The 24388-nt window shown below is 35.2% G+C and overlaps 1 protein-coding gene across 1 annotated transcript in view; it reads right to left on the bottom strand.

Moving 5' to 3' along the window:
• LOC306844122 (pleckstrin homology domain-containing family G member 3-like) overlaps positions 1-24388 on the bottom strand; it is a 65143-nt gene that overhangs the window by 22370 nt on the left and 18385 nt on the right. Inside the window, exons 3-7 of the mRNA XM_079376043.1 lie at positions 12670-13130; positions 4834-4934; positions 1762-1831; positions 1385-1431; positions 521-671 (exon numbers count right to left, since the gene is read on the bottom strand). Coding sequence (XP_079232169.1) covers positions 521-671; positions 1385-1431; positions 1762-1831; positions 4834-4934; positions 12670-13130 — 830 coding nt within the window. The remainder of the gene's footprint in view (positions 1-520; positions 672-1384; positions 1432-1761; positions 1832-4833; positions 4935-12669; positions 13131-24388) is intronic.

The following is a 24388-nucleotide window of genomic DNA, read 5'->3' as shown; positions in this document are numbered from 1 at the left end:
GCAAAAAACTAGTCCAACAAAAATGATCATGCATGATAATGGAAGCATTGCTCATGGTAGGTGATTTGAAGCCTTCACTGCGCTCTAAAGCAGTGGTCTCAAACTCAATTCCTGGAGGGCCACATCTCTGCAGAGTTTAGCTCCAACCAGGCCCAAATCACAACTGCTTGGAAGTTTCTAGTAATCCTGAAGACCTTGATTAACTGAATCAGGTGTGTTTGATTAGGGTTGGAGCTAAACTCTGCAGAGATGTGGCCCTCTGGGAACTGAGTTTGAGACCAATGCTCTAAACCAGGGGTCACCACACTCGGTCCTGGAGGGCCGGTGTCCTGCAGAGTTTAGCTCCAACTTGCCTCAACACATCTGCCTTGAAGTTTCTAGTATACCAAGCAAGACCTTGATTAGCTGGTTCAGGTGTGTTTGATTAGGGTTGGAGCTAAACTCTGCAAGACACCTGCCCTCCAGGAACAAGTTTGGTGACCCCTGCTCTAAAGTATTATTCTGGGAGTGGTTGTCTAACCTGTAGTAAAAGATGATATTTGAGGATCCTCTGGACAGGCTTGAGAAGGTAAGATCCCATAGGCAGGGGTTGCTTTAAAGCAGCTTGCCTCTCCCTGAAGAACTTGGCAAGAGTTTTATTTCTCATGCAGTCTGTTAGAGCAGCCACAGAGCTATGGAGAGAGTATGAACAGTCAAAACACAGCACACCACACTAACAAATATGTCACTATACAAACTGATAACAATAACTCTCTGACGATTCATTAATCAAAGTTTACAAAGCATAATGCTCCAAATAGAAGTAACACCTACAGTAAGACCTATTACTCATGTGCAGAGACACTAGTGACTATTGTAGTAACGATGACATTTACATCTTCTAAAACTGTACACATATCACATAATACACATACCACTTGATTGTTTTTAAACTGCATAATGATTTTATGTCTGTGCTTGATTTTACTATGTGTTTTGTCTGTAGATTGTTTTGTAACTATACACTGCTGTTATGGCAAAATAATTCCATGTAATGCATTTTACTGTCCCCACACATTGGTTCTGTAATGTCTGATATTGACCCTGAATTTGTGTGCTTGTTCAGGTATTAAAAACCTTACTGGTTATGAATTATTTGACCAACCACTGCATTAATATTAGTTAGTGAATTGAAAAACACTTTAAATTACCTTTAATGATTATTATTTGCAAGTGTAAATCTCACAAATTCTGTCAAGAAATGTCAGGGTAATATTTTACCTCCCCCCATATTAGACAGAAACCAAAGGTGCTTTTCTTTGGTGCAGGAAAATCACATCAACCTGACCATCTAGCCAGAGGTCTTCAACATAATGTTTCGCTTTGGGCATTCAGTACAACTTACTTTGGGTAGTTGGTGCAATATTGCGTGTAGATGTCAAAATATTCACACTAACAACAGAGAGGAAAACCAAGGTCAGTAAAGTTGTTCTCAACAACACACAATCACAACACATGTGCATCAAAATACAAATATTCAGCTGCAATAAGCCTCATTAACATAATTCAATTTGGAAATCATCATACGCTGTAATTAGAGCACTGTTTTTCTGGAGCTTGAGTAATTTGAAGTTGTTTTCAAGTAAAGATGTTAAAGAACTTAATGGATAAACATAAACAGTCATCATTACAGATATATTTCCTGTTTAGTGTCATAAACGTATTATTCAAATATGATCAGATCTAAAGCCTTGAAAGGCACTGGGTCGGCTTGAACGTCACCTTGATCACAAAGCATCTGGCAATGGCCACAGGATCACTGTCACACATGTCCAGTGATTGAAGGAGCTCACTAAAAGAAAATAGAAAGCATGTTTACAGACCACAAAACATTTACTGTAACTAATGATTACTAAAACACCACATGCTCTGCACACTTCTGTAAAGAAAAACAGCCCCATTAAGGCCATGATAGCGTTAAGCTTGCAAAAGGCCTTGTGATACACAATTAACAGCACATGCAGTCCTTCTCTACCTGTGGTCAGTGGAAAAAATTAGCATCTCTTACCATTCTTTATATATCCATGGGTGTGATTAATAAACTAATGCCTTGATGGAGCACCTTAAATCTCTTTTATTGTATTAAAATAAAATCACTTTAATGAACAGCAGCAAGTGGCTTATTCCTCTTATAAATGAACATGAAAAAATACACTATTGCATAGCAAATGATTATATCATAAATAATAATCACTATCCCTTTAAACTAAAACTGAAATTTGAAATTGCAAACAACAAATAATTGCATTGCAATATCATCTTTCATTTTCATTTTTGACAGCTTTTGCTTTGCCACTGTTAAAATAAGTCTGAGTCTCCTGTCCATTAAGTGTAGTTCAATCCATGTTTAAATGGATTTGAAAGCAAAATTTAGGGCTTAGCTGACCACAGAAAACACCACAGCATACAGAGGTCTACACTTTCTGTGTCATGCATTTGTGACATACCACAAACAGAAATATGACAATTACTCACTCACTTACTGTATGGTATTGAGGAGAAAAGTATCTCTCTGCAGTAAGACCAACACCTGACAACAGGTGAGCAGACAATGTTCAAAAACAATATATTGGCGATTGGTAAGATTGGGAAAAGTGGAGAACCCTGTGTGTTCAAGGCTCCATAAAGCCTTTTTTAAGGAACAGCATGAGAAGAAAAAGAAAAACTGTTAAAAGCTCTAATCTAGAGTCATAGCTTTTAGACACCTATATGCTACTGATTACCTAACATTAACAGATATAAGTAGATTTTTGTCTGCAAAATTGTTCTTTAGAATGTGAATATCCCTCTGCCTAACAAATCATTGTTTATGTAACTGTAAAATACAAAAACTCACAAAAAAGAAAAGTGCACCTCTAAAGCCATTTCTTTAATGTTTTAGTCTCCTTTTAGCTCAGGTACAGCATGGCACTAAAAACGGCAAGGTAATGTGTTTGATTTTCAGGAAACAGACATACTGGCTAAATGAGTGGACTGCAAGTCACTTTGAATTAAAGCATCTAACCAATTTATATGCAAATGTAAAGTCAAATATGAAAAAGATTCATGAAAAATTACATGAGAGACTTTATAATTTCTAAACATACTGTTTAGACAGATAAGCTTATTAGGAAAGTTTAGTAGTTTCTCTCTTCTCTTTTTCTCTTTCATATCACATTAAAGCAGGGAGTGTGTTCGAACAAAAATGACTCTTTGTACATGGCAATATTTTGAGTGGATATATGCGAATATGAAGACACATGCATAACAAATGTGACAAAGCTACAAAAATAGGTATCAACCCAAGGCTCTAGCGACTGTTTAAAAAAAAAAAAAAAAAAAAAATATATATATATATATATATATATATATATATATATATATATATATATATATATATATATATATATATATATATATATTAGGTGCACCAAGGAGAGTGCTCTGAAGCTCATGAATAGTTGCATGAAGAGTGCAAAATTAACATTCGCCAAAGCAGCAAATGAGACTAAACATTAATTATGTACATTTATAGTCTGGTGTGCAGCGTGACACTATTCATTCACACGTGAGCAGCTTATGATTTGTTGTGTTTGCAGTGTCTCAGCTCAGTTCCCAGTAAATGGTGCTTCACATGTCATGAACCCCATCTAGATAAGCGCCATGAGATTCGGTCACTTATATGACATGCTGAAGGTTTCTCTGGCAAAATAAGTTTTTACTCTGCACTCACTGAGATGGAGTTTGGTAATAATACACTATTGTTGCTGTTTTATAATCATATTGAATAGATTCCATAAAAACAATAGTTTAAGTGTGGTCTTATACAACTGAAGTGAAGAAAGAAATTAGAAAAAAAAAGACAAAATAACATATGCTTGTGTAGCTTACAAGCATAACAAACGTGAACATCTTTAAAGAAAATTTAAAAAAGGAAAAAGAAATAGCAATTACAAATAGAAATTCAGATTTTTATAAGTGAAATCACAAATTGTTTTCCCAAATTGTTCAACTCTCAGCAAGCCCTGTTTTTGTAATGCAAATAAAATCAGTAAAAACCCCCAAAATGCCTTTTACGGTACATTAACACGGTGCCTCGGTGGGCGTGCTTGGTGCTGACACAACCAAACACATTAGTTTTCTGCTGTTGCATGAACGTGATTGGCTAGCACCAGGGTATTTGCATAATGTGATCTGATTGGCCGACGCCTGCATTGGCACTTGAAAAGTTTTCAACTTTTGCCGCAAACAACACCAGTGACATGACGCAACGGACTCACAATTCAGTTCGGCAATGCTTGACATCTCTCCATTCAAAATAAATGAGAGGCATTGATGCAGATGCCCCTTGTGAATGTACTGTTACTTTTACTGTGAATAATTGCTTTTACTGTGACATAAGATTTCAGTCATTCCACCCACACAAATTAGGGAGTTGGTGAGTCAATCTTTTAGTAGACCTTTTGAGTAGACATAAACATTTTGTGTGGATTTCATTCATCAATAAATACCTGTCAGGAACAGCTAGTCATCATTCTTATTCTGTTAATTTACTTTTTTTATTTACTTTATTTAATCATCAGCATTTAGGTGACAACTGCAAAACGGTAAAAAAATCATCCTTTGGCATGGGCTCTAATAAAATTGTTACAGCTATCTTTCAGTCATCATTGTTATTAAATAAGAAATTAAAATAACATAATTTTTAAGATTGTTCTTTGTATAGAAATCCTATGCATTCCAGTGTCTGTACATGCATCATGGTTTTAGTTTTGTTGGGCTGCAAAAACAAGTTAATAATGAATGATTTCTTACCTGTTAAACTCATAAATGTCCTCTATGTTTCCAAACAGAGCACACACCTGATCTGGCTTGATGGGAAGATCTCTTGCATCTATAATGTGAGCAAGGTAGTCCTGCAAAGAGAAAATCAATCTTCAATGCTTAAGAATACTTTTGAATTGCATGCAACTGAAGATTTTTAAAGAATAATAAAAAAAATGATCACAGAAGTTGCACACTATATTGGTAAGCATATTAATCAGCCAATATTTGCATTTTTAACAGGCAATAACTGAAATTAAGTATTTTAAACTGAAACAGCACAAAAGAACCAAACCAAAATCCATATTTTCTAAATATTTTCAAAATTTACTCTATAAGGTCATTCCGTGTAAACTCAACCAGAGGTCCCCAGTTCAACTTTTTGATTTTGCTAATATATTTTTTCTGAAGAAAGACAGATATGTATAGTAATGAAAGCCAAAATATTAAACGTCATATATGAATATTTACTAAGTAATCCACTATTTTGTTAGGGGGCTAAAATAGCAATTTTCACCCAAGATTCAGAACCAAATTACAAGGGGGTAAAAATGATTTCAGAAAGATGGCAGCATCATAAATGTTATTTTTTACAGAGATTGGTAGGTCTGTTAGTAAAATCCATTGATTTTAGCAATCTTTGTTGCATTATATGCCAATGGTGACCATTCAAAAATGGGGAAACAGCACTTTAAGTTTTTTTTTCAAGTGGGTCAATTTGCAAAAATATGATACTTTTTTCTTTTAAAGAGGAATGTTTCAAAATGTTGAAACTAGATGCATCTCGTTTAATTCTGTCAAAACAACTGTGTTGAACATACCCGAGTGCCATAACTATTCTTTTTCCAAAGTTTGCATGCCTACAACTCAAGAAATATTAACGATATCACAATATGATTTTAGATTCTAGTTCTTAATAAACTTTTCTTTTGGAATCTTCATTTTCAAGGCCCTACATTGTTCAATCCCAGATGAATGGGGACCTCAATGAGGCTCCATTTTCAGATTGTTGAATATTTCCTATATTTCATGGCTGAAAAGCAAATGTTGGTCACTTTGTGTACAGCTGATACTTATTGTATTTAAAGCAGAATGTCTGAAGAATAAGTAATGTTGAAACTAGGTATGCATCTTGAGATTCAAAGCCAACGAATGAAAACTCAAATCTACTTAAAATGTGCAAACTTGCAAAAGCCACCTTAATGACTGTGTAAACAAATCTCAATCTGATTTGAAAATTGGTTCTAAACAATCAAGAGAATTTTTCATGTTATGCCACTACTTTCAGTACTGCATAAAGAAAGGTATCACCTGTCTTAAGTTCCATTCACAAATGCCACATGAGAGATGAAAGCAGTTACATATTTATAACCCACCTCAGTGTACCACTAAAACAATTTATTTTGCGCTCTGATCAGACATCAGCACTATTTTAATATATATATATATATATATATATATATATGTGTGTCTGACTATTTCTAATATAAGGCCTTAATTCCTTCCCTTAATGGATTACATCATTCAGATCATCCAGAACTGTGTCTCCTTCATTCCAGCCTCCTTAATGTAGCTTCATAGACTGACATTATACTAGGTATTATACTAGGCTGAGAATATGCAACCACATTTAGCACCAATCATTACCCTCTGTGTTTAGATAGTGTCCAGGGCCAAACTTGGTCCATATTTCAAATCTGGTTCAGATGTGGCATTTGGACTGGTCAACAGGCTTACACTTTCTGATGATGGGGAGATAAATCTACAAATGGCTTATTTATACTTTAGTTTACTTCTACCTTACTTTCTTTGCATACTAAATTGAGATAGTGGAAAACATTTGATATTGAAAATAAAAAAAACACTTCATTTAAAATAAACACTGCTCAAGTAAAGACAAACAAACAAATGCTGTTAACTTTAAAGAAAAGCAGCAACTAAATTGAGAAGGCATAGAAATGCAATCTGTCTTCCTGTCTGCAAACTGTTCCAGTTCAAGACACCAGCACCACAACTCTCAATTACAAACAGGAAAAAACAAATCTGAAAAAAGTGACCTTGACCCAAAAGGCTAAAAGATAAAGAAACCACCAATGAAGAAATACTGTAAGCATCTGGGCATGGTTGCAACAAAGCCTATAAGAAAACTCTAAATTATTAGATTAAGAATGCCATCAGTGAAAGTTCGGTTGAAAAAAAGATCCACTATCCTTAAAAGGAAAAAATGAAAATTCTGTCAGCATTTACTCACCCTCAAGTTGTTCCAAACCTGTATTAATTTTTGTCTTTTAAAGATATTTTAAAAATGAAACGAAACAATTTCCAGCCCCCACTGACTTCCACTGTATTTTCCCCCATACCATACCAAATCAATGTGGACCAGCGCCTGTTTGGTTACCCCCATCCTTCAAAATACCTTCCTTTTATGTTCAACAGAAGAAAGAAATGAATTCAGGTTTAGAACAGTTCGAGGATGAGAAAATGATGACAGAATCTTCATTTTTGGGTAAAATATCCCTTTAAACTCGTCATTAAATATATTTCCATTTAATTGCTTAATTGTTCCATAAGTTCTGTTTGGCTTTGCAACAAAGTCCTTGGTAATCTTTTCATCCAAAACAGGTCCATTAAAGTCATCTGCTGGAATCTGATGTAATGTCAGTTAGCGCACAGGATGAGAAGAGCCAAACCTCATCACAGCAAGATCACTGGAACACGTCATTTCCTCTCAGACCCCCGTCAAATCCGTAAAAATGTTCATGCAACCAGGCCATGGACTATATTTACAGGTATGGTCAAACAGATATTGAAAGACTTCATTGTTAAGAGTAAAGAGAAGTTTGACTGCTACCAACTGCATGAAGCAAGTGAAACCTCAAAAGTTTCACATGGCCTATGGCAAACTACAGTTCAGAGGCCTTAAAAGAAAGCTATGCTGCACAGACACTGCACTGTATTGTTGTGGAACACCTATGCAATGTACACAAATAACAGCAAGTAACAATGGATGTATCGATGTAGTCTTCAGCTTCAGTGATTAAAAAATTATGATGCATTGTAATTTTGATGCTTTGCTCAATTTCTGTGCACAATTCATTCAACTCTGAACAACAGTTTTGTTTTTAATGCTTCTAATTTTGGTAATGTACACACACACAATAAGTATTTTAATGTAAATTCAATTAATCTAAATTATTTATTACAATTTCAATAGAAATAATCAACAGTTATGATTTTTGTCATAATTGTGCAGCCCCAAATGCAAATAAATCCAAGAATCCAAATGTAGACAGACTCTTCAGGACTGTGTGATCTCAGGGCTGTATTATGTAATCATCCATTAATTATCTCAAACAAATGACAATTATCTGACAAAGTGCACAGTCTTTTCAATAAATAATGAAATTGTGATGCATGTTTTTCGGGCTCTTTTAAATGCAAATTGTAATTTCAAAAATTTTTTTTTTTTTACACCTTATGACTGTTTGTAATCTCACTTCAAGCTGTGTGACATTGTGTTGTACTTGGAGGACTCAATCGGCACAATCCAACTGTCAAACCTGTTTTGTTACATAACGTGATAATCCCAGGCACTGGATCTCTCACTGCTAAGAAGTCATAATACGCAGTACCTACACTTCTGAAGCATTCAACATGTAATGAAAAACATGTATTCAATAGTAAATACAGTAGCGGGTGAATAAAATAATGTATGAGCCGTGATATGACCAATCTGATAGGTTTAACTACACAACCTCCATGATTGCAGTGCACTAAACTGACCTCCTAATGTAGTAATCAGCTTAAGTTGAGATGTAACAGAAGTATCGGCAGATCTTTATTTCTGTATTGTGTAGCGTAGGGACTTGGTTCTATCCATCAGTTGCTGATTGGATAGAGGTGTATCTAAATGCAAACTTGCAGTTGATTGTAAGAAAGGGGCCGTGGTTTTAGCAGACTAAATGATTAGGGAAGTCTGATGTCTGTCACCAGAGAGAAGTTGTTTCAGGAAGATCAAGTTATGCAAGTTATGCAAGTTATTATCAAGTTATTTTTAATTAAACGTTATGGTGAAAACATATTCTTGGATGGATCACTCATAACAAGATCAACAACATTTAGAAAATATTCCATTTCATGCAGGCTTTAAGTAAATAACTAATTGGTGAAATTCAAATCAGTCACTTTGATTAACACTGAATAAACTATACCCTAAAACAAATGGTGCTATATAGCACTAAAAGTGGTTATTTGGCTCATAATAATAGGGAAACCACTTTTGGCGCTGTATAGCACCAAATCTTCATCAGCGGTTCTTCACCGGTTCTTTGGCACCGCTAACATACATTTACATTTACATTTATGCATTTAGCAGACGCTTTTATCCAAAGCGACTTACATTGCATTCAAGTTAGTTTTTACATACAGAACATGTTAAGCTCCTGTATGGTTCTTCAACGGTTCTTCAGGGGTTCTTTGGGGTGATTAAGGTGCTATATAGCACCACTGCCATACAAGAACCTGTTAAGCTCCTTTAAAGGTTCATAACGAGCCAAAGAACCACTGTTGGTGCTGTTTAGCACCATTTTTGTTGAAGAAGTACAGTGCAATATGGCACCTCTTATGGTTCTACATAACACCATTTGATATATATAACATATATTATATAAATTAAATAAACCTTTAAAGATATGGTGCTATATAGCCAAAAGTGGTGCTATGATTACGAAACTTAACTGCTAGACTGAATAGTGCAAACTAAACTCATGCAGTTACATTAAGATGCTCTGGACATAACTAACATTCAATACTTATTGCAAATAGTGTGGTTTCCACTTAGGACTATGTTGTTGACTGTACTATTTACTGCTTTGATTTGTATAAAACTAATTAATAACCAAATTTCATTGTACAGCTAAAATTTGCCATTGAAACATTCCTACTTTTAAATTTTGATTTTTTTCCCTTCTTCTGTTATTTATTTCTGTTGTTTGTATTTATTTATTTAGTAGCCTGTTTTGTCCCTACTTAACTACTTAAAAATCAGTGATGTATCATGTGCCAGGTGTCTTCCTGTCAGTCATTTTGAGCATTAAGATTTACTGACATGCTTTTGGAGGACGAGACTTTTAAGAAAATCTACTTATGTGGCTAAGCCTGGTGGACACTAGGGAAATGGTTTAATGGTTGATGGTGTTTCTGTCTAGTACCTGGATTAACAGATCTAGAGAACAGTTTCTGTCTGTACTGAGAAGACCCTCGTTTTTGATTCAGCAGCAGGTCTGTGAAATAAACCATATCACCCAAAATTAGGTTTACATTTACAATAAATCAGAATTCACTCGTCACCTACGTTCACAATTTAGTAGATAAAGCACAGCTTGCCGATTAATGTTTGTAATCAACTCTACTGAGTCTACTTGATATTTTTTCACATGAAATACAATTCAATGTCTTGAGCTTTTCTAGTTTTTTTTTTAAAGATTCAAATTTTAAAGATGCTCCACTAATGTGCCTTCTTTCCAAAAAAGTATTTTTGGCGGAAGTCCATCATAGCTGATCCGTGACTTTTCACTTTTTGAACAGTGTTCACTATACCACAACATTCCCAACTGGGAATCCATTACTAGGACTGACTACGCTAGGAGCACAAACAGCTTTTTCAGCTCTGAGTTGGGCTTTATTTCATGAAGTGTAGAAATTCATCATGTCAAGATTTCCATGGAATCATTTCCAAAGGCTTAACACAAAGTAATTTAAAAGACATTATTCACACAAAAATAAAAAATTCTGTCATAATTTACTCACAGATATTCTTTCTATTTTTGTCTATTTATTGAAAGTCCAAGCTATCAAAACTTTCATGCATCGAAAAGTACAAAAATCACACTGTAAAACTAATCCATATGAATAAAGCGGTTTAATCCAAGCTTTAGGAAAAGACATGATCGCTTTATTTAAAGAACAGATTTATTTTAGGCTTTTATGTATAAACATTGTTTAACACACATAAATAAAGCTCATCAAATATGGTAAACACAGAAGCTCAATAGTGCTTGCTTGACACATGAGAACCAATTAAAGTTAGTTCTCACATGTGAAGCAAGCATGGTTGAGCTTCCATGTTTACTAAGCCTTTTGATACGTGAAAATTTTGGTTGTGTTGTGTGCAGATTGGTTGTTAAAGCTGCAGATTGAGCTCCAACTTCAGCCTCTATGTCGTAGGCTACACGTCAGTTTTCATTTATACTTCTGTGCAGTTGTCTGTGTCAACATATAATTACACATGCAATGTTGCTGGTGTAACCCACAGTATCAAAGCATAATCCGAAGAAGAAGCAGCTTGTGTAGGTTGTCAGGAAAATATCAGCAATGTTGGTGGCAAATAGACAGCGAATTTAGTTGCAGCTTGAGTTGTTCGTATATCTTTGTTTTCACTGTAGTTATGGTGCAAGCAGAAATGCATACAAGGAAATGTGACGCTGTCACAGATATTTTTTTTTTACCCTTAAGTAGGGGTTTTAGCACACAAATCACATTTCTTGCAGTCTGTGTAGATTTGATATGTTTTTACATTTTTGGAGACGTGCATTTCAGGCTACATCATGGGCTACATGTGCTACAAACAGCATACTACGTAGCTACCGTGTAGGTTTGATGTAAAAGCATCAATCAGCCGTTAGGCTCCTCCCGATTGTAGCTTCATTTAATGAATGAACACAAATATGGAAGAATATTAAAAATAACTTCATTTGTGCATTTGGAATGACATGAGGCTGAGTAAATTATGATATTATATTTTTGGGTGAACCATTCCTGAACTCACTCTTATAAAAAAAAAGAGTGTGTACAAATTTGGGCTGTCAATTCCAAAAAAAAAAAAGATGTGTTCTATCATTTAAGAATAGATGAAACTGAATGGAACTAAAAGCAGGGTCTCAAAGCATGTGTGTATTTTTTTAATTTACAGTTTAAAGCTTGCACTAATGATGTGAGACACAAAAAACAGCCCAAAACGTCCATCAATACAACACAGGTGTCAGCAATTTACGGCATGTGTTAAACACTAGCTTGTGAGCAACAGAAAAAGAGTGTATACACAGTATGTCATTTACAAGAAGGCTCAGATGAGTCCTCTGCACAATTTGACTTTGTTGCAACCTAGAATTAAACTGCTGGTCTCGTCTGGCAGAGGAGAACGGCACACTTTTTTCTTTTTTTTTAATACTGTAAAGCTGCTTTGAGACAATCTGCATTGTAAAAAGCACTATATAAATAACAGTGACTTGGCTTGACTCTTGCAACTACATAGTGAGAAAATCCTTCCTTACAATAACACAGTCGGTTTTATTCAGGAGCTAGAAATACTAATAATTGGTGAGAACTAAGGTGCACTATTCATCATATCAAACAATTTTTGTGATTACAAGCTGCAATGCAGATCAAGGCAGCAGTAATATACATGTCCACTGACACAGCAAGCGGAGGTGAGCAGGCATTACCAATAATGTCACTATGGGAGCCGAGCAAATGCTTGAGTAGAGCAAACGGTGACAATGATAAAACGGTTTAGAAATACTCAACTAAATGAGATTAACTAGGAAAATAAAAAATGGGAATGATCGAATGCATATTTACAAAAACTGCAGCCTGTAAGATAACTTACATTTTAAGGAATCAAAACTTTAAAACCAAGGTACCGAACCATCATTTGTGTGTACCGTTATATCCCTAGCATATATTGTAATTAATTGCATTTTTGCACATTTTTTTAGTTTGACAGTTGACTATAACCATTTGTTTAGAAAGGTTAAGACTAATGCTGACCTCTACGATACTCCGCAGATCTCTCACATACATCCGCTCTGTCTCAATGATCTCCATGACCACACGGTCCAGGTAGGTGAGCTCAGGGTTGGGTGCCATGGTGCTGGCAGCAAATGGAGAGAAACTGTTGGAAACGGAGGAGCTGTTGTTGTTGTTGTTAACGGTGTTGCTGCTATTTTGCTGGAGGAAAAGGGTGGTTGTTTGGGAAAGACTAGTGCCCTGAGTCTTATCCGGATCAGCAGCAGCTGTTAATTCCAGATCCATGTTGTCCTCGATAGGCACACCAGCAGATGGGATACCTGACAGGAGAACATCTTCACGAGAAGAACCAGACCCGGATGAGATGGTGGAGACCACGCTTACGGGCCTCTGGACTTCTGTGAAGTCAGAACAATCAGACAGCGTAGCAGTGGAGGCCCGGTCATTACTGCCAGCAGAGGCGGTGGACAACCGAGGTGATTCTAAAGTAGAAATGGCAAAAAAAAGAGAGTGATTTATCTTCACATCATAGACAAATAACAATGCATTTTTTACACTCAAATGACTAATTTTCCTTATCACACAAGTCAAAAGTAGAATTGTACAAGAATGCAGCAACAATTTTCAGATTTTAAGTTTATTTTTTAACAATCAATTTCTTTTAGGCTCATCTAGTCATCAATGCTTGATAAATACCGCAGGTGTCACAGAAACAGAAATGTACCGTCCACCAAGCTGAGTGCACGCAAAATAAGAATCAATAAGTGAGACACTTTTTAAAGTCATTTAAAGTTTGACTGGACATGACAGAAAGTAGGTGAGTTTCAATTTTTTTAATTAGTATGTCCATTTACAACAATTAGATTGATTCCTGAGTCAGATTGTTTTGTGGATGCAGTATGCTTACAAACTTATTGAATGAAGAGCATAATAGGCCAATCATAGCATGATGGCGGCATTGCCTCCTCTAACATAACTTTTCCCATTTATTCTCAATTATACCCCCCACCCCCCCGCCCCAGCATATCCACATCACACATTATGGGGTCTATTAAAACTCTTTGAATTTCTTACACTGTTTAATTTCATATTTCATAATAATTGCTGTTTTATTTTTGTACTATTGATTATTTTCTCATAAAATTATTCAGGAGACACTGCCTCCCTTGCCTACTTGGAGAGAGAGCCCCTGAAGCATATTTTTCATAAAAAAAAAAAAAAAAGCTTTTGGTCACACCACCATCCCTAATGCCCGTTTTACACATGCTTCGTTTGCAGTGCACATGTTAATAGGTTAGTGCATTCACGCGGCACATGGATGTGGTCTGGCAATGCAGGAGCGGTGCATATGCAGCACTGCAGTGAAACACAGAGTCTGTTTTTGATATGCTGCACAAGCTAAATTAAAAGGGCATTGTTCGTGGTAAAAATAAACATGGATTGACACGAAAATTTAGTAATTACACTATAAATGCTTCTAATTAATACCTACTGTGTTTCACAGTCAACCACACTTGGCATTTTGGCTAGGTTTAAAGACAGGAAATGTGCACTTTTAGATAAATGAGGTGACACAATGGATGGCACTCGTAAAGGTAGAAAAATTAAACTCTTTAAGCCACTCAGGATTGCTTGTAATAAAGATTTAATTGCAAAAGAAAAGCCAAGAGAGTCAACTGTTTCTATCAATATTAAGTTTTAATTTAAAATGTTTGTGTGAATAAATCTAAGATGGATGGTATTAAAGTGTACTGTGTGTAATCACAATGCTGAAAAGCATTTTCAGTAACAAAATGTGGATTTGAAATTAAAATAATGGATAAAGGTTAGATTTGTGGTATACAGCTGCAGATCAGTGGCAGACTGCAAATGCGTCCTGTGTGAAAGCACAATGAGCTCGTGCTGCTTCTGCATCACATTTCACCACGCATGGACTACATACAGCGCACTCCAAACAGAGTGTGTGTGAAACAGGCGTAATCCATAGAAATTATTAGCAAGAAAGAAGTGCATTTGCAATCAGGATTTAAAACAGAAACAGCAGTTTAATGCATTCCATATGATAAAGTAATAAATAATGCAAAGCAAATTAACGTAGACTTTGACTGGCCAGGGAATGGGCTCACAATCACATTGATCAGAACACAACCTAACAAAAGGACAGTATTGCAAGAACAGAAAGGAATACTGCAAGAAAGGATACTGGTCATTACTGTATATGTCTAGAGGAAGACCACCTTCTGAATGAAAAATAACAACAATAATAGCTAATGGTGTATTTGCCTTAATATAACCTATAACCTATAATAAAGGAACTGTGATATGAAGAGTTTCTCATTAAATTATATTTACAGATATGTTTTTAAAAGCACTTTCTTAAGGTCCAAATTAAGATTTATTAAAACCTGTCGAAAGACAGACAATCAATAAACACATACTTGCTCAGAGTCAGTGTCTCCCGTCTACCTTCCAGCTTATAAAAGTGAACTCGAGGTCAGCAGCAGGACAGAGGGAGGAAACTCATTTTTCTCCCTTCATTTCCATACAAGCATTTTGAAAGTAAACACTTTCAAACAGCACTGACGTCACCTTTTATGCCTTGTTCTGGACTTTCACCTCTATATCTTCAAACCGTTGCTGGTTGGTCAATGTGTTATCATGTGTTATTTTAAATCATGTGTTAAATATAAACAACGCTACCAAGTCTTAAAAAATAATGTCTTTTTAAAAATAATATGTAGTTTTTTTTTTAAATCTTTGTTTCTTTTTTAATCCACATTTCCTTAGCTGAACTCTTTACATAAAATAAATGTTCTACTGTTTAAGACTCATATTTTTGTACAGTGTCTTGACTGGATGTTCAGTTCTTCTATTAAGTATAAGTATGAACATTTGTCTATAGGCCAAACTCAAGTGTATGCTTATGTACAAAAAGAGTATACTTTGGGCTTTAGGGCCAAACACCTGGTCACTTCTTGCGTTTTCTCTGATTGGATATCTATCTGATTTGTTAAAACGTTTCCATTTACACTTGGCCACATAAATGTGTCTTCGCAAAACGGATATAAATCCGTTCTTCAATTTCAATCGACATCAGAGACCGCAACAAGAGAGAGCGCGGCGTCAGCACTGGAAAGATAGGATAGTCTCACTACTTTTAATGAAGATGATTGTGTGTTGAGCGTCTGTGACTTACTTTCAGTTTACTTTGGTAAACTGGTTACTTTCATTTGCGGCAGTTTGCGCCTCGGCTTGCTGAAGAGATACTCAGCTACTCATCCGCGGTGATGCTTGTTGCATTAGCGCTGTCATATCTGACTATAACATGCCATAAAACGCTCTCACACGTTTATTATTTTAATAGTTTGGGAGGAGTAAAATTAGCATATGTGGTTTCAAGAACTATATGCATTTACACTTGTTCAGTTTCGTCTGGAATCTCCAGCTCAACCTTTTTAAAACGGAGCTCCTGTAATCCCTGCAAACCATTGTTCAACTGGGGTCAACAACACTAACCAGGACAGCAAGGAAGCAGGGGATAGTGTTTGATGACCAATTGAGCTTTACAGTCCACATTTCAATAAACATTTCCAGGTCATGTAGATTTGTGCTGTACAAAATCAGGAATAGACTACTGCAATGCTCTACTGGCCTGCCTTTCTAAAATTAAGGTTTTGAGGATGAAACCTACCTAACATGCCCTACTAAATTCATTAATGTAATGGAAATAAAAATTAAATAATCCTACAGTTTACTCTTAAAGTTAAGAACATACTAGAACAAACATTTAAAGCCATCATGGTTCCAAAGTCTTAGATAAATCCTATACTTTCAAGATTTTTAAGAGAATACTTTTTAAGAGATCTTGAAGATTCTGAAGACTTTTAAAAAAGCAGTGTCCTTCAACCCTTTTCTTGGAAGGTAGAAACTTCAACTGTTTCAAAACCTTCTTAATGACTCACGACAGTAAAGAAAGCATACAAGAAAAGCCTTCAGACTCACCAAACCACCGTGATAACCTGAGATTAAAGCCAGTGAACCAGCATCTCTCCTCCCAAATACTCCTAAGGGTAGAAACTTCCACATTTGGTTGGAGAACCATTCCTCAAGAGTTGTACTTGTTATGGCTAAAATAAAATGGTGCAGACTTGACTTCAGCTCACTAGGTTTCTTTCTGATGTTCTTATACTGTATACTCTTTTCTAGTTTCGTTCAAGTTTTACCCAAAATGGGTTCTACTGTACTGTCCAACACTGGTACTGGCATCTCCTGTGATTCAAAGTCAACTGTTACACACCAGCTCATATGAACAAATATAGCACACCTCTTTTCCTAAGGTGGGAGGGCCTAGTAGCTGTGTTTGGCTGTACTCATAAAGGGTTGAGAAACTGATAAAAGGTTGTAGCTCAGTAAGACTGAAGGAATGCAAAGAGAGCAGTGCATAACTCTTCCTTTACAGTACATTTCGCAAGAACCTTCTGATAGGTAGCTGGACTTAATAATACAGTACAACTTGATGATGTGAACAGTCATTCTTAAGTAACCCTGTCTATGTAATTTAGAGCTGTATATTCCCATAATTACTCACAGGTTGCCATGAATTTACAGACTTGCAATAATGCAATAAAAATCCAAGTTTTACTAGAATGATTTACAATGTTTTAGTTAAATCAACACTAAAACATAATTCTGTTTGTGAAGAATTAGGCAACTCACATGATGTACCTGTATCTGCTCTAAGCTCCATTTGGGTTGTCTGTCCCTCCCCTGAAAAAAGACCCCAGACCAGATGCGACCAATTACAAGTTTTTAAAAAGAGAGGCCACAGAGGGGGATAGATAGTCAGAGAGTAAAAAATTTAACTGAGTTACTGCACAGGATCCTCCGCTTTTGTTTGGGTCATGTCAAAAAAGGAGGATAATTATATTGACAGTATAACAGTATAACACTATAACACAGTATAATTACAATATCACAGACAGTTCAACCAAATATGATAACAGAATAACATCTGAGTTCACAAAAACAAAATGTAAAAAAAAATAAATGAACAAAAAATAGCCTAACTAACAATTGTCTTTAGCTTACTAAAGACAAATAAACTGTAAAAAAAAAATATATATATATATTTGAGCAATAGAACAAATAAACTTAGTATAACAAAGACAAAAGAAATAGACCTAACGGACAACTTTAAGCACTATATCTAATAACAATTAAGGAATACTACATTAAAAAATAATAAAACGTTTTAAAAAATTAAATAGACATTTATGCTTATCAAAGTAAGCCACACCACTGTGTGTAAAATCAACCTACAAATGGTTTACTTGTACAGTAGTTGCTTCTGCATATTATGTTAGATAGGAGAAAGTAGTTGGTCACACTTTATATTAGGTGGCCTTAACTACTATGTGCTTACATCAAAAAATAAGTACTGTGTACGTATTGTATTGCAAAACACATTTACTGCTATCGAGGTGGGATATGGGTAAGGTCAGGGACAGGTTAAGTGGTATGGGTAGGTTTAAGGGTGGGTTAAGGTGTAAGGGATGGGTCAACAGAGTAATTACAGAAAAATATTACAGCTGTAATTACATAGGTATTTGAAAAAATATAAGTACAATGTAAAACCATGTATGTACACAATAAGTGCATTGTATCAAATGCTAAATTTAAATGTAAGTACACAAATTTTAAAGTAAGGCCACCTAATATTAAGTGGGACCACGTATTTTAATATAAAAAGAAAAAACACTCTTAATTCAGCTTCTGTCTTCCACAGTCAAATCACAACTACCAAAACATAAAAGTATGCCCTGGAATTCTGCATGTAGGACGCACAAAGTTCACCTGTTCCGAGTTAAAAGCAAGCTTTCCACACTAACCTTTCTCTGAAGCCGGTGGGATATAAAATAAGCGTCACTGATGCCCTATTACTTGCTTTGAAGCGCCTAGCTTTCCCTAGGGGCATAAATGGCATGAGGACATTGTGTGGGTGGGGTTAAATGGTCACTGTCATGCCACAAAAAGTCTTGGTAAGCCCTGTCCAAAAATCTCTAACTAAGGGTGCCAACAGTATATCAAAATCAAAGTCAAAATATAATAACAATAAAAATAAAATAACAGTCTTTCTAAAATATGAGTAGCACATAGAGTGAATAAATTACCATGTTTATTATGAAGAAATCTTTTTTGGAGCAATTTAAGGACAATCTTTTAGGAAACCAAAGAATTCTATAAGCAAATCAGCTTAATTATACAGGACGTCCAGTTAAGAATCATTTGTCAACTAGTTCAGGCCACCCACTGAACAGTCACTTTTGAAATTATGTTATAAAAGGGGAAAAAAGCTGATATATTATATCGCTTGCCACCTAAGTGTGCATCAAGATGATTTACTTTATGAATTGACTGGATTTAACACTCATTTTGAGCATGTTATATATAAATACAATCAGTCAAAACACAAAACAAGTTCCAAGGACTTCTGAATATACAGAAGAAATTTACGATTAAATTCCAAAATACATTTAACAAAAGTGTTTGGGGTGGGTAGCAAATTTTGCAAATTAAGATTAGCACTTGCACTGTAAACCTTTCTGAATGTTTTTAAGTGTACTTTTAGCTATTACTGACAGTATTAGATACATTATTGATATAGAGAGTAGTTTTACCGCTCTGATATGGTCCTTCCACAGATCCTAACAAGGACCAGCAAAGGGACTGATGATGGTCTTGCAGCACCAGGTATATTATTAGTCAGGAATCTTAGTCAAAATATGGCATTATAATGCTTGCACAGTCCACAAACCTGTGTACAAAGAGATCAGATGGCACAATTCTAGATCAAAAATAATGTAAAAGGACTGAAAACAAATGGCAGGTTTTCCCTGGGTTAATGTTTTATCTGAGACTGTATGGCTGAAGAGTTCTGAGTATTTCACCTGACATTTCTTGGAACAAACGCAGTTAGTCTGTAATACCAACCAGAACTAAATTCCTTACAGTAATGCCCCAAATTCCTTGGGTGTGAAAGGAGCCACTGTAAAAATAATACAAATGATGAGGGGCTGAACACTTCTATAACAGGACTCAACTGAAGACGCTTTAAATAATCCTGATTTAAAACTACAAATGGTAACAGGTATTTTAAAGTAAAATAAAGTAGTTTTGGTTTTGATTGATACATTACTAAGTATCTAGAAAGACAAAAACAATACTTTGTTTGGGTCTTATTGTAAATTACAATGGGTCAAGATATCCAAATACAGCTTCAACTTTTGATTATGAACAGAATAAAGCAGAAAAAGGTGTCTTGTCTGGCCGAGAACTCAAGTTCAAGTGAGATTTACTGTCATTCTGCTATACTATATGTGGAACCATAGAAAGGAAATAAATGTTGTGTCTCACAGGACCACCGTGCTACATATTTAAACATATATGAAATATCCACTTAAACAGGAAAAGCTAAAAAGTGTAGATTACTGGCCTTCAAATGTAACTGCAGCAGTACAACACAACAACACTGCTTTGTGTTTCGCAAGAGACAGGAATGTGCAAGTCTATACTGGAAGTTCAGGGACATGATCACGGCTGATAATATGACTGATGTATCTACAGCAAATTCATAACAGCAATCCCGGATGAGAAGACAACAGAAAAACAGAATTTGAAGCCTCTAATGCACATCAGATCATATAATTTAGAGATAAATTAACAGACATTATATTTATTCAAATGTGCACACTTTTGGACTAAAAATCCAAATGGAAGATGTTTATCAAAGCCCTGTGATCACAACTAAACTGGAGGAGATGCAAATAAATATGTAGGCCCTATGTGTCCTATTATTGTATTTGAAATATCAATAACTACTGAGTTACTTTTATATTATTACAACAGTTTTATCAACAGTATAGTCAAACATCGAAGATGCAGTCTTAAATCTTTATAATGCTACACAGTTTGTCAAGTTTACATAAGAATGTAATGATAATAAGAGTGCAGTAAATGTAAGCACCAATAATATGGAGCTGCCGGTGAACTTTGTAAAGAAATAAGAGTGTTAAAACTAACAGAGCTTCAATGAAAACAATGTGACGGTAACAAATACAGCTCATGGAACTCACCGGCAAACATCGATCAAGCCAAATTTGACAAAAACTTTCCAAACGCTCCAAGTGGAGAGTACAAAAACATAAAAACATGTGCAATAAGATATTCCTGTTATTGTAATAGATATAAAGGAATTCTAAAACTGTGAATTCAATACAAATATTGTGACAGAGAAAAAGCTGTTGTCTTCCCAACTCTCAGTAAGTGTAAGACAGAGTAAGTGTAAATATTGTCATGGACTGTTTCTGTCTCCTAGGACTGTATCTGTACTCACCAAATTATTAGCCTCTATGTATGTCAGAACAAATCAATTGTTATATTAATGATGTATTAAATTACCACATGCAATTCTACCCAGTTAATTAGTGCAATTACTGAAAATAACCTACAAAGTTATGCTTTTCACAGTTATTCTGACATTCATTCATGTCACTCTTATGATTATATTGATCACTATTTGATGGTTAATGATACAAAAAAATCATAAATATTAACAAAGACTAATATAGTCTGGACACATTGAGCATTCCAAAGAAATAAATACAATTTAAACTCTGACCTCACATCTACTCACCTTACATGATATTTAATCATGTGTCCAGTATGTCTATCAATGTCATTATAAACGGTCAATGCTCTGCATGCCCAATTTAAGAAATCTGAAAAAAATTACTGTGGGTATTTGCTCTATAATATTAACATCAATATAACTTTCCTTGTTGTCCTCGTCAATATAACTTTCCTTGTTGTTCACCTAAATGAAAAGATTTAGGTGAGTGGATCCACGGTAGCTTATGCGCCTCAATTGCTTTGAATTGTTGTCATTGTTTGGTTGGCATGTGCCTGATTTCTGCACTAGAAAAGCTGCACCCAAATTGCTTGCCCAAGTGGAAAAACAAAGCACTGTTGCAAAATTATACTGATTATAGTAAAATCACCAACTGTGGATCTGGCTGAGACCAAACCAACCAACTCAACTAAATCAAATCAAAAAGTAAACCATAACTCTATATCTTCATGTTCTTCTCAAACAAAACAACTTGTGAAAACCCACAGAAAACATATTCCACCACTTTTTCACAAACACATTATGTTGCAACATAAAAAAACAACAAACACATCCATTGCATTAGCAGAAGGATCAAAACATAAACTTCATATGTTGACAAATGGACATAAAAATGGATATAGTTTTAAATCCACACCTGCTGCCACCTACACCTGATCTATGGCTTTAAGTTTGTTCTAAGCCGATATGCTACACCTTGGTTGGATTAGTTTGGTTGTTAGTGCCACTTGGATGTCTAGTGACACGTTTAAAATTGTTCAACTCTATGGTATACATTCACTCCTGATGGTTGAATTACCTGTAAAAGTCAATGTAATGAAAAAAACAAAAATATCAATTTACTGGGTTGTTTAAATGTAAAGCATTACTTTTACTATTACTAGGAATTTGAACAAGTACTCTGACGGGGGTTGATAATATAAAAACACAGATCAGTCATGATAATGACTTTTTACAACTACAGATTAAGTAAAAATACGGTAACAAAAAAATCAAGTCAAATAGGACCTTGTTTTTAATCTTGCTTCATTGTGTTTAATCATTTCTGGTTTTGTATTTGGAGTCTTCTATTTGTATGATTCGAGGTGTGGCATTTTCTAATTGGCTAATAAGCCCGATTGCTCATGTTTACTGGTCCACTGCACATCTTGTTATAGCTCTTTAGCTCTTTGCTTGTTGTTGGATAGCTTGGTTAACTCTGCCTTGTGACAATGAAAATAGTGCACAAGCTTGTGGCAAGAACCACCATACAATCACACCAAAGCCTGTCCAAAAATAAGAGATGTTCTTAAGAATAATAAATAAATCTATGTCCTACACTATACATATGCATACTCCATATAATTCATCCAAGAGGCATCATGTCCTCTAGCGCAGCTTGCATAAGATGACATTTCTTACAATCTAGCCATCACCCTAAGATGTGTGCTACAGACCTGTCTATATGACAAGAATAGAGCAGAAAGATACAGATACAGTATAGACATCCTAACAGAGCTATTGGCAGGTGACAACAGCTAAGCACCTTAAAAATAGGAAACTGCTTTGTCGCTGACCCCTTCAAATAAGAGAGCTTAGGCAGCTTGTTTCCAGTATTTACCTATGGTAGATGAAAACTTTCAGGGCTGCATGCATTTTTGCCATTTGTTTCTAAAAAATGCAGCTCAGAAAAAATGGCAACATGGTTAAATTTTTCCTCTGCATCACTGCTGCACACAGACTCATTGTTGCTTAATAAAGACAAAAGACAGCATTGTGTCCAAACCAGGACATTACTAACTGCTCAGTGGGCTTGGAATGACCTAAATGACAGAATGTTAACCCAAAATCAAGCACAGAAATGAAAATATCTCAATGAAATTAAAACGTGATTGAAAAAAAACCCCACAATACCGTTTCAATGAGAATACTGTGTTTATCTATGTTTTAAAGCTGTCAATCTAGTCCAACTAATTACTAAAACACACACACAATAAAATAACACAATAAATCATTCTGAATTGTAATCAAATTAATGATTAATTCAACCAACAACTGAAGTTACTAGTTGTGTCAGAAATTAACTTACATGATGCACAATTTTGCAATGGCGTCTAAAGCCTCAAGACCTTAAATTACGAATTACACATTTTTGAGATTTTTGAGCTTGTGACAGACATTTTTAAGCCTGGCTGTTACAGATATGTAGTTAGTCATCAGAGTCACTAAATCATTCACTTAACTGACTTTTGTTCAAAAACACAGATTGGCTTTGTATTGTTTCTGCTGTGGCTTTTTTGTTTTTTTTTTGTTACAAAAGCAAGATCACATAATCACACTGTTTCCTTCTTAATCCTATAGTATAACTTTTTAGAACAACTCAAAAGTGCTGATATGCAACCATAAAACCCATTTGCATGTGTAATATTAAATTAAATATCAGAACATTTACATATATATATTTTCCCGTGTAACCCCGGTGTCCTGGCCAAATTCCCTCCACTGGCCCTTATCAATCATGGCCTCCTAGTAATCCCCATCCATTTGATTGGCTCTATCACACTCTCCTCTCCACCTGTAGCTGGTGTGTGGTGAGCGCACTGGCGCCGTTGTAGTGTGGCTGCCGTCGCATCATCCAAGTGGATGCTGCACACTGGTGGTGGTTGAGGAGAGACCCCCACATGATTGTAAAGCGCTTTGGGTGTACGGCAATACACAATATATGCGCTATATAAATGCATCATTCATTCATTCATTTTCAAGTTAAAATAGTTATGTATTATTTTATTTTTCCAAAATATCTTCAGTTTTATATAATAACATATTTTAAATCATAATTTGGGGGATTTGCACCACATGACATTTTACATCCAGAACTAACCTTGCCTTGTCATATATAGGTCAAAATATATGATATTTAAAACTTTTTATTTTTTTATTTTTTTTTTAATTGTGATCTTATCCCAAAAAAAAGAGAGTTGAAGACAAAACTTTAAAACATAAATATGGAAATCTATAATAAAGTGATAATGACAGTATTTGGTTTAGTAAATGTTTCATCTAACTATGATTCTA

This window comes from Barbus barbus (assembly GCF_936440315.1).
Source record: "Barbus barbus genome assembly, chromosome: 24".
NCBI lineage: Eukaryota > Metazoa > Chordata > Actinopteri > Cypriniformes > Cyprinidae > Barbus > Barbus barbus.
Note: the sequence above shows the minus strand (reverse complement) of the source record. Positions and strands in the feature narration are given on the sequence as shown.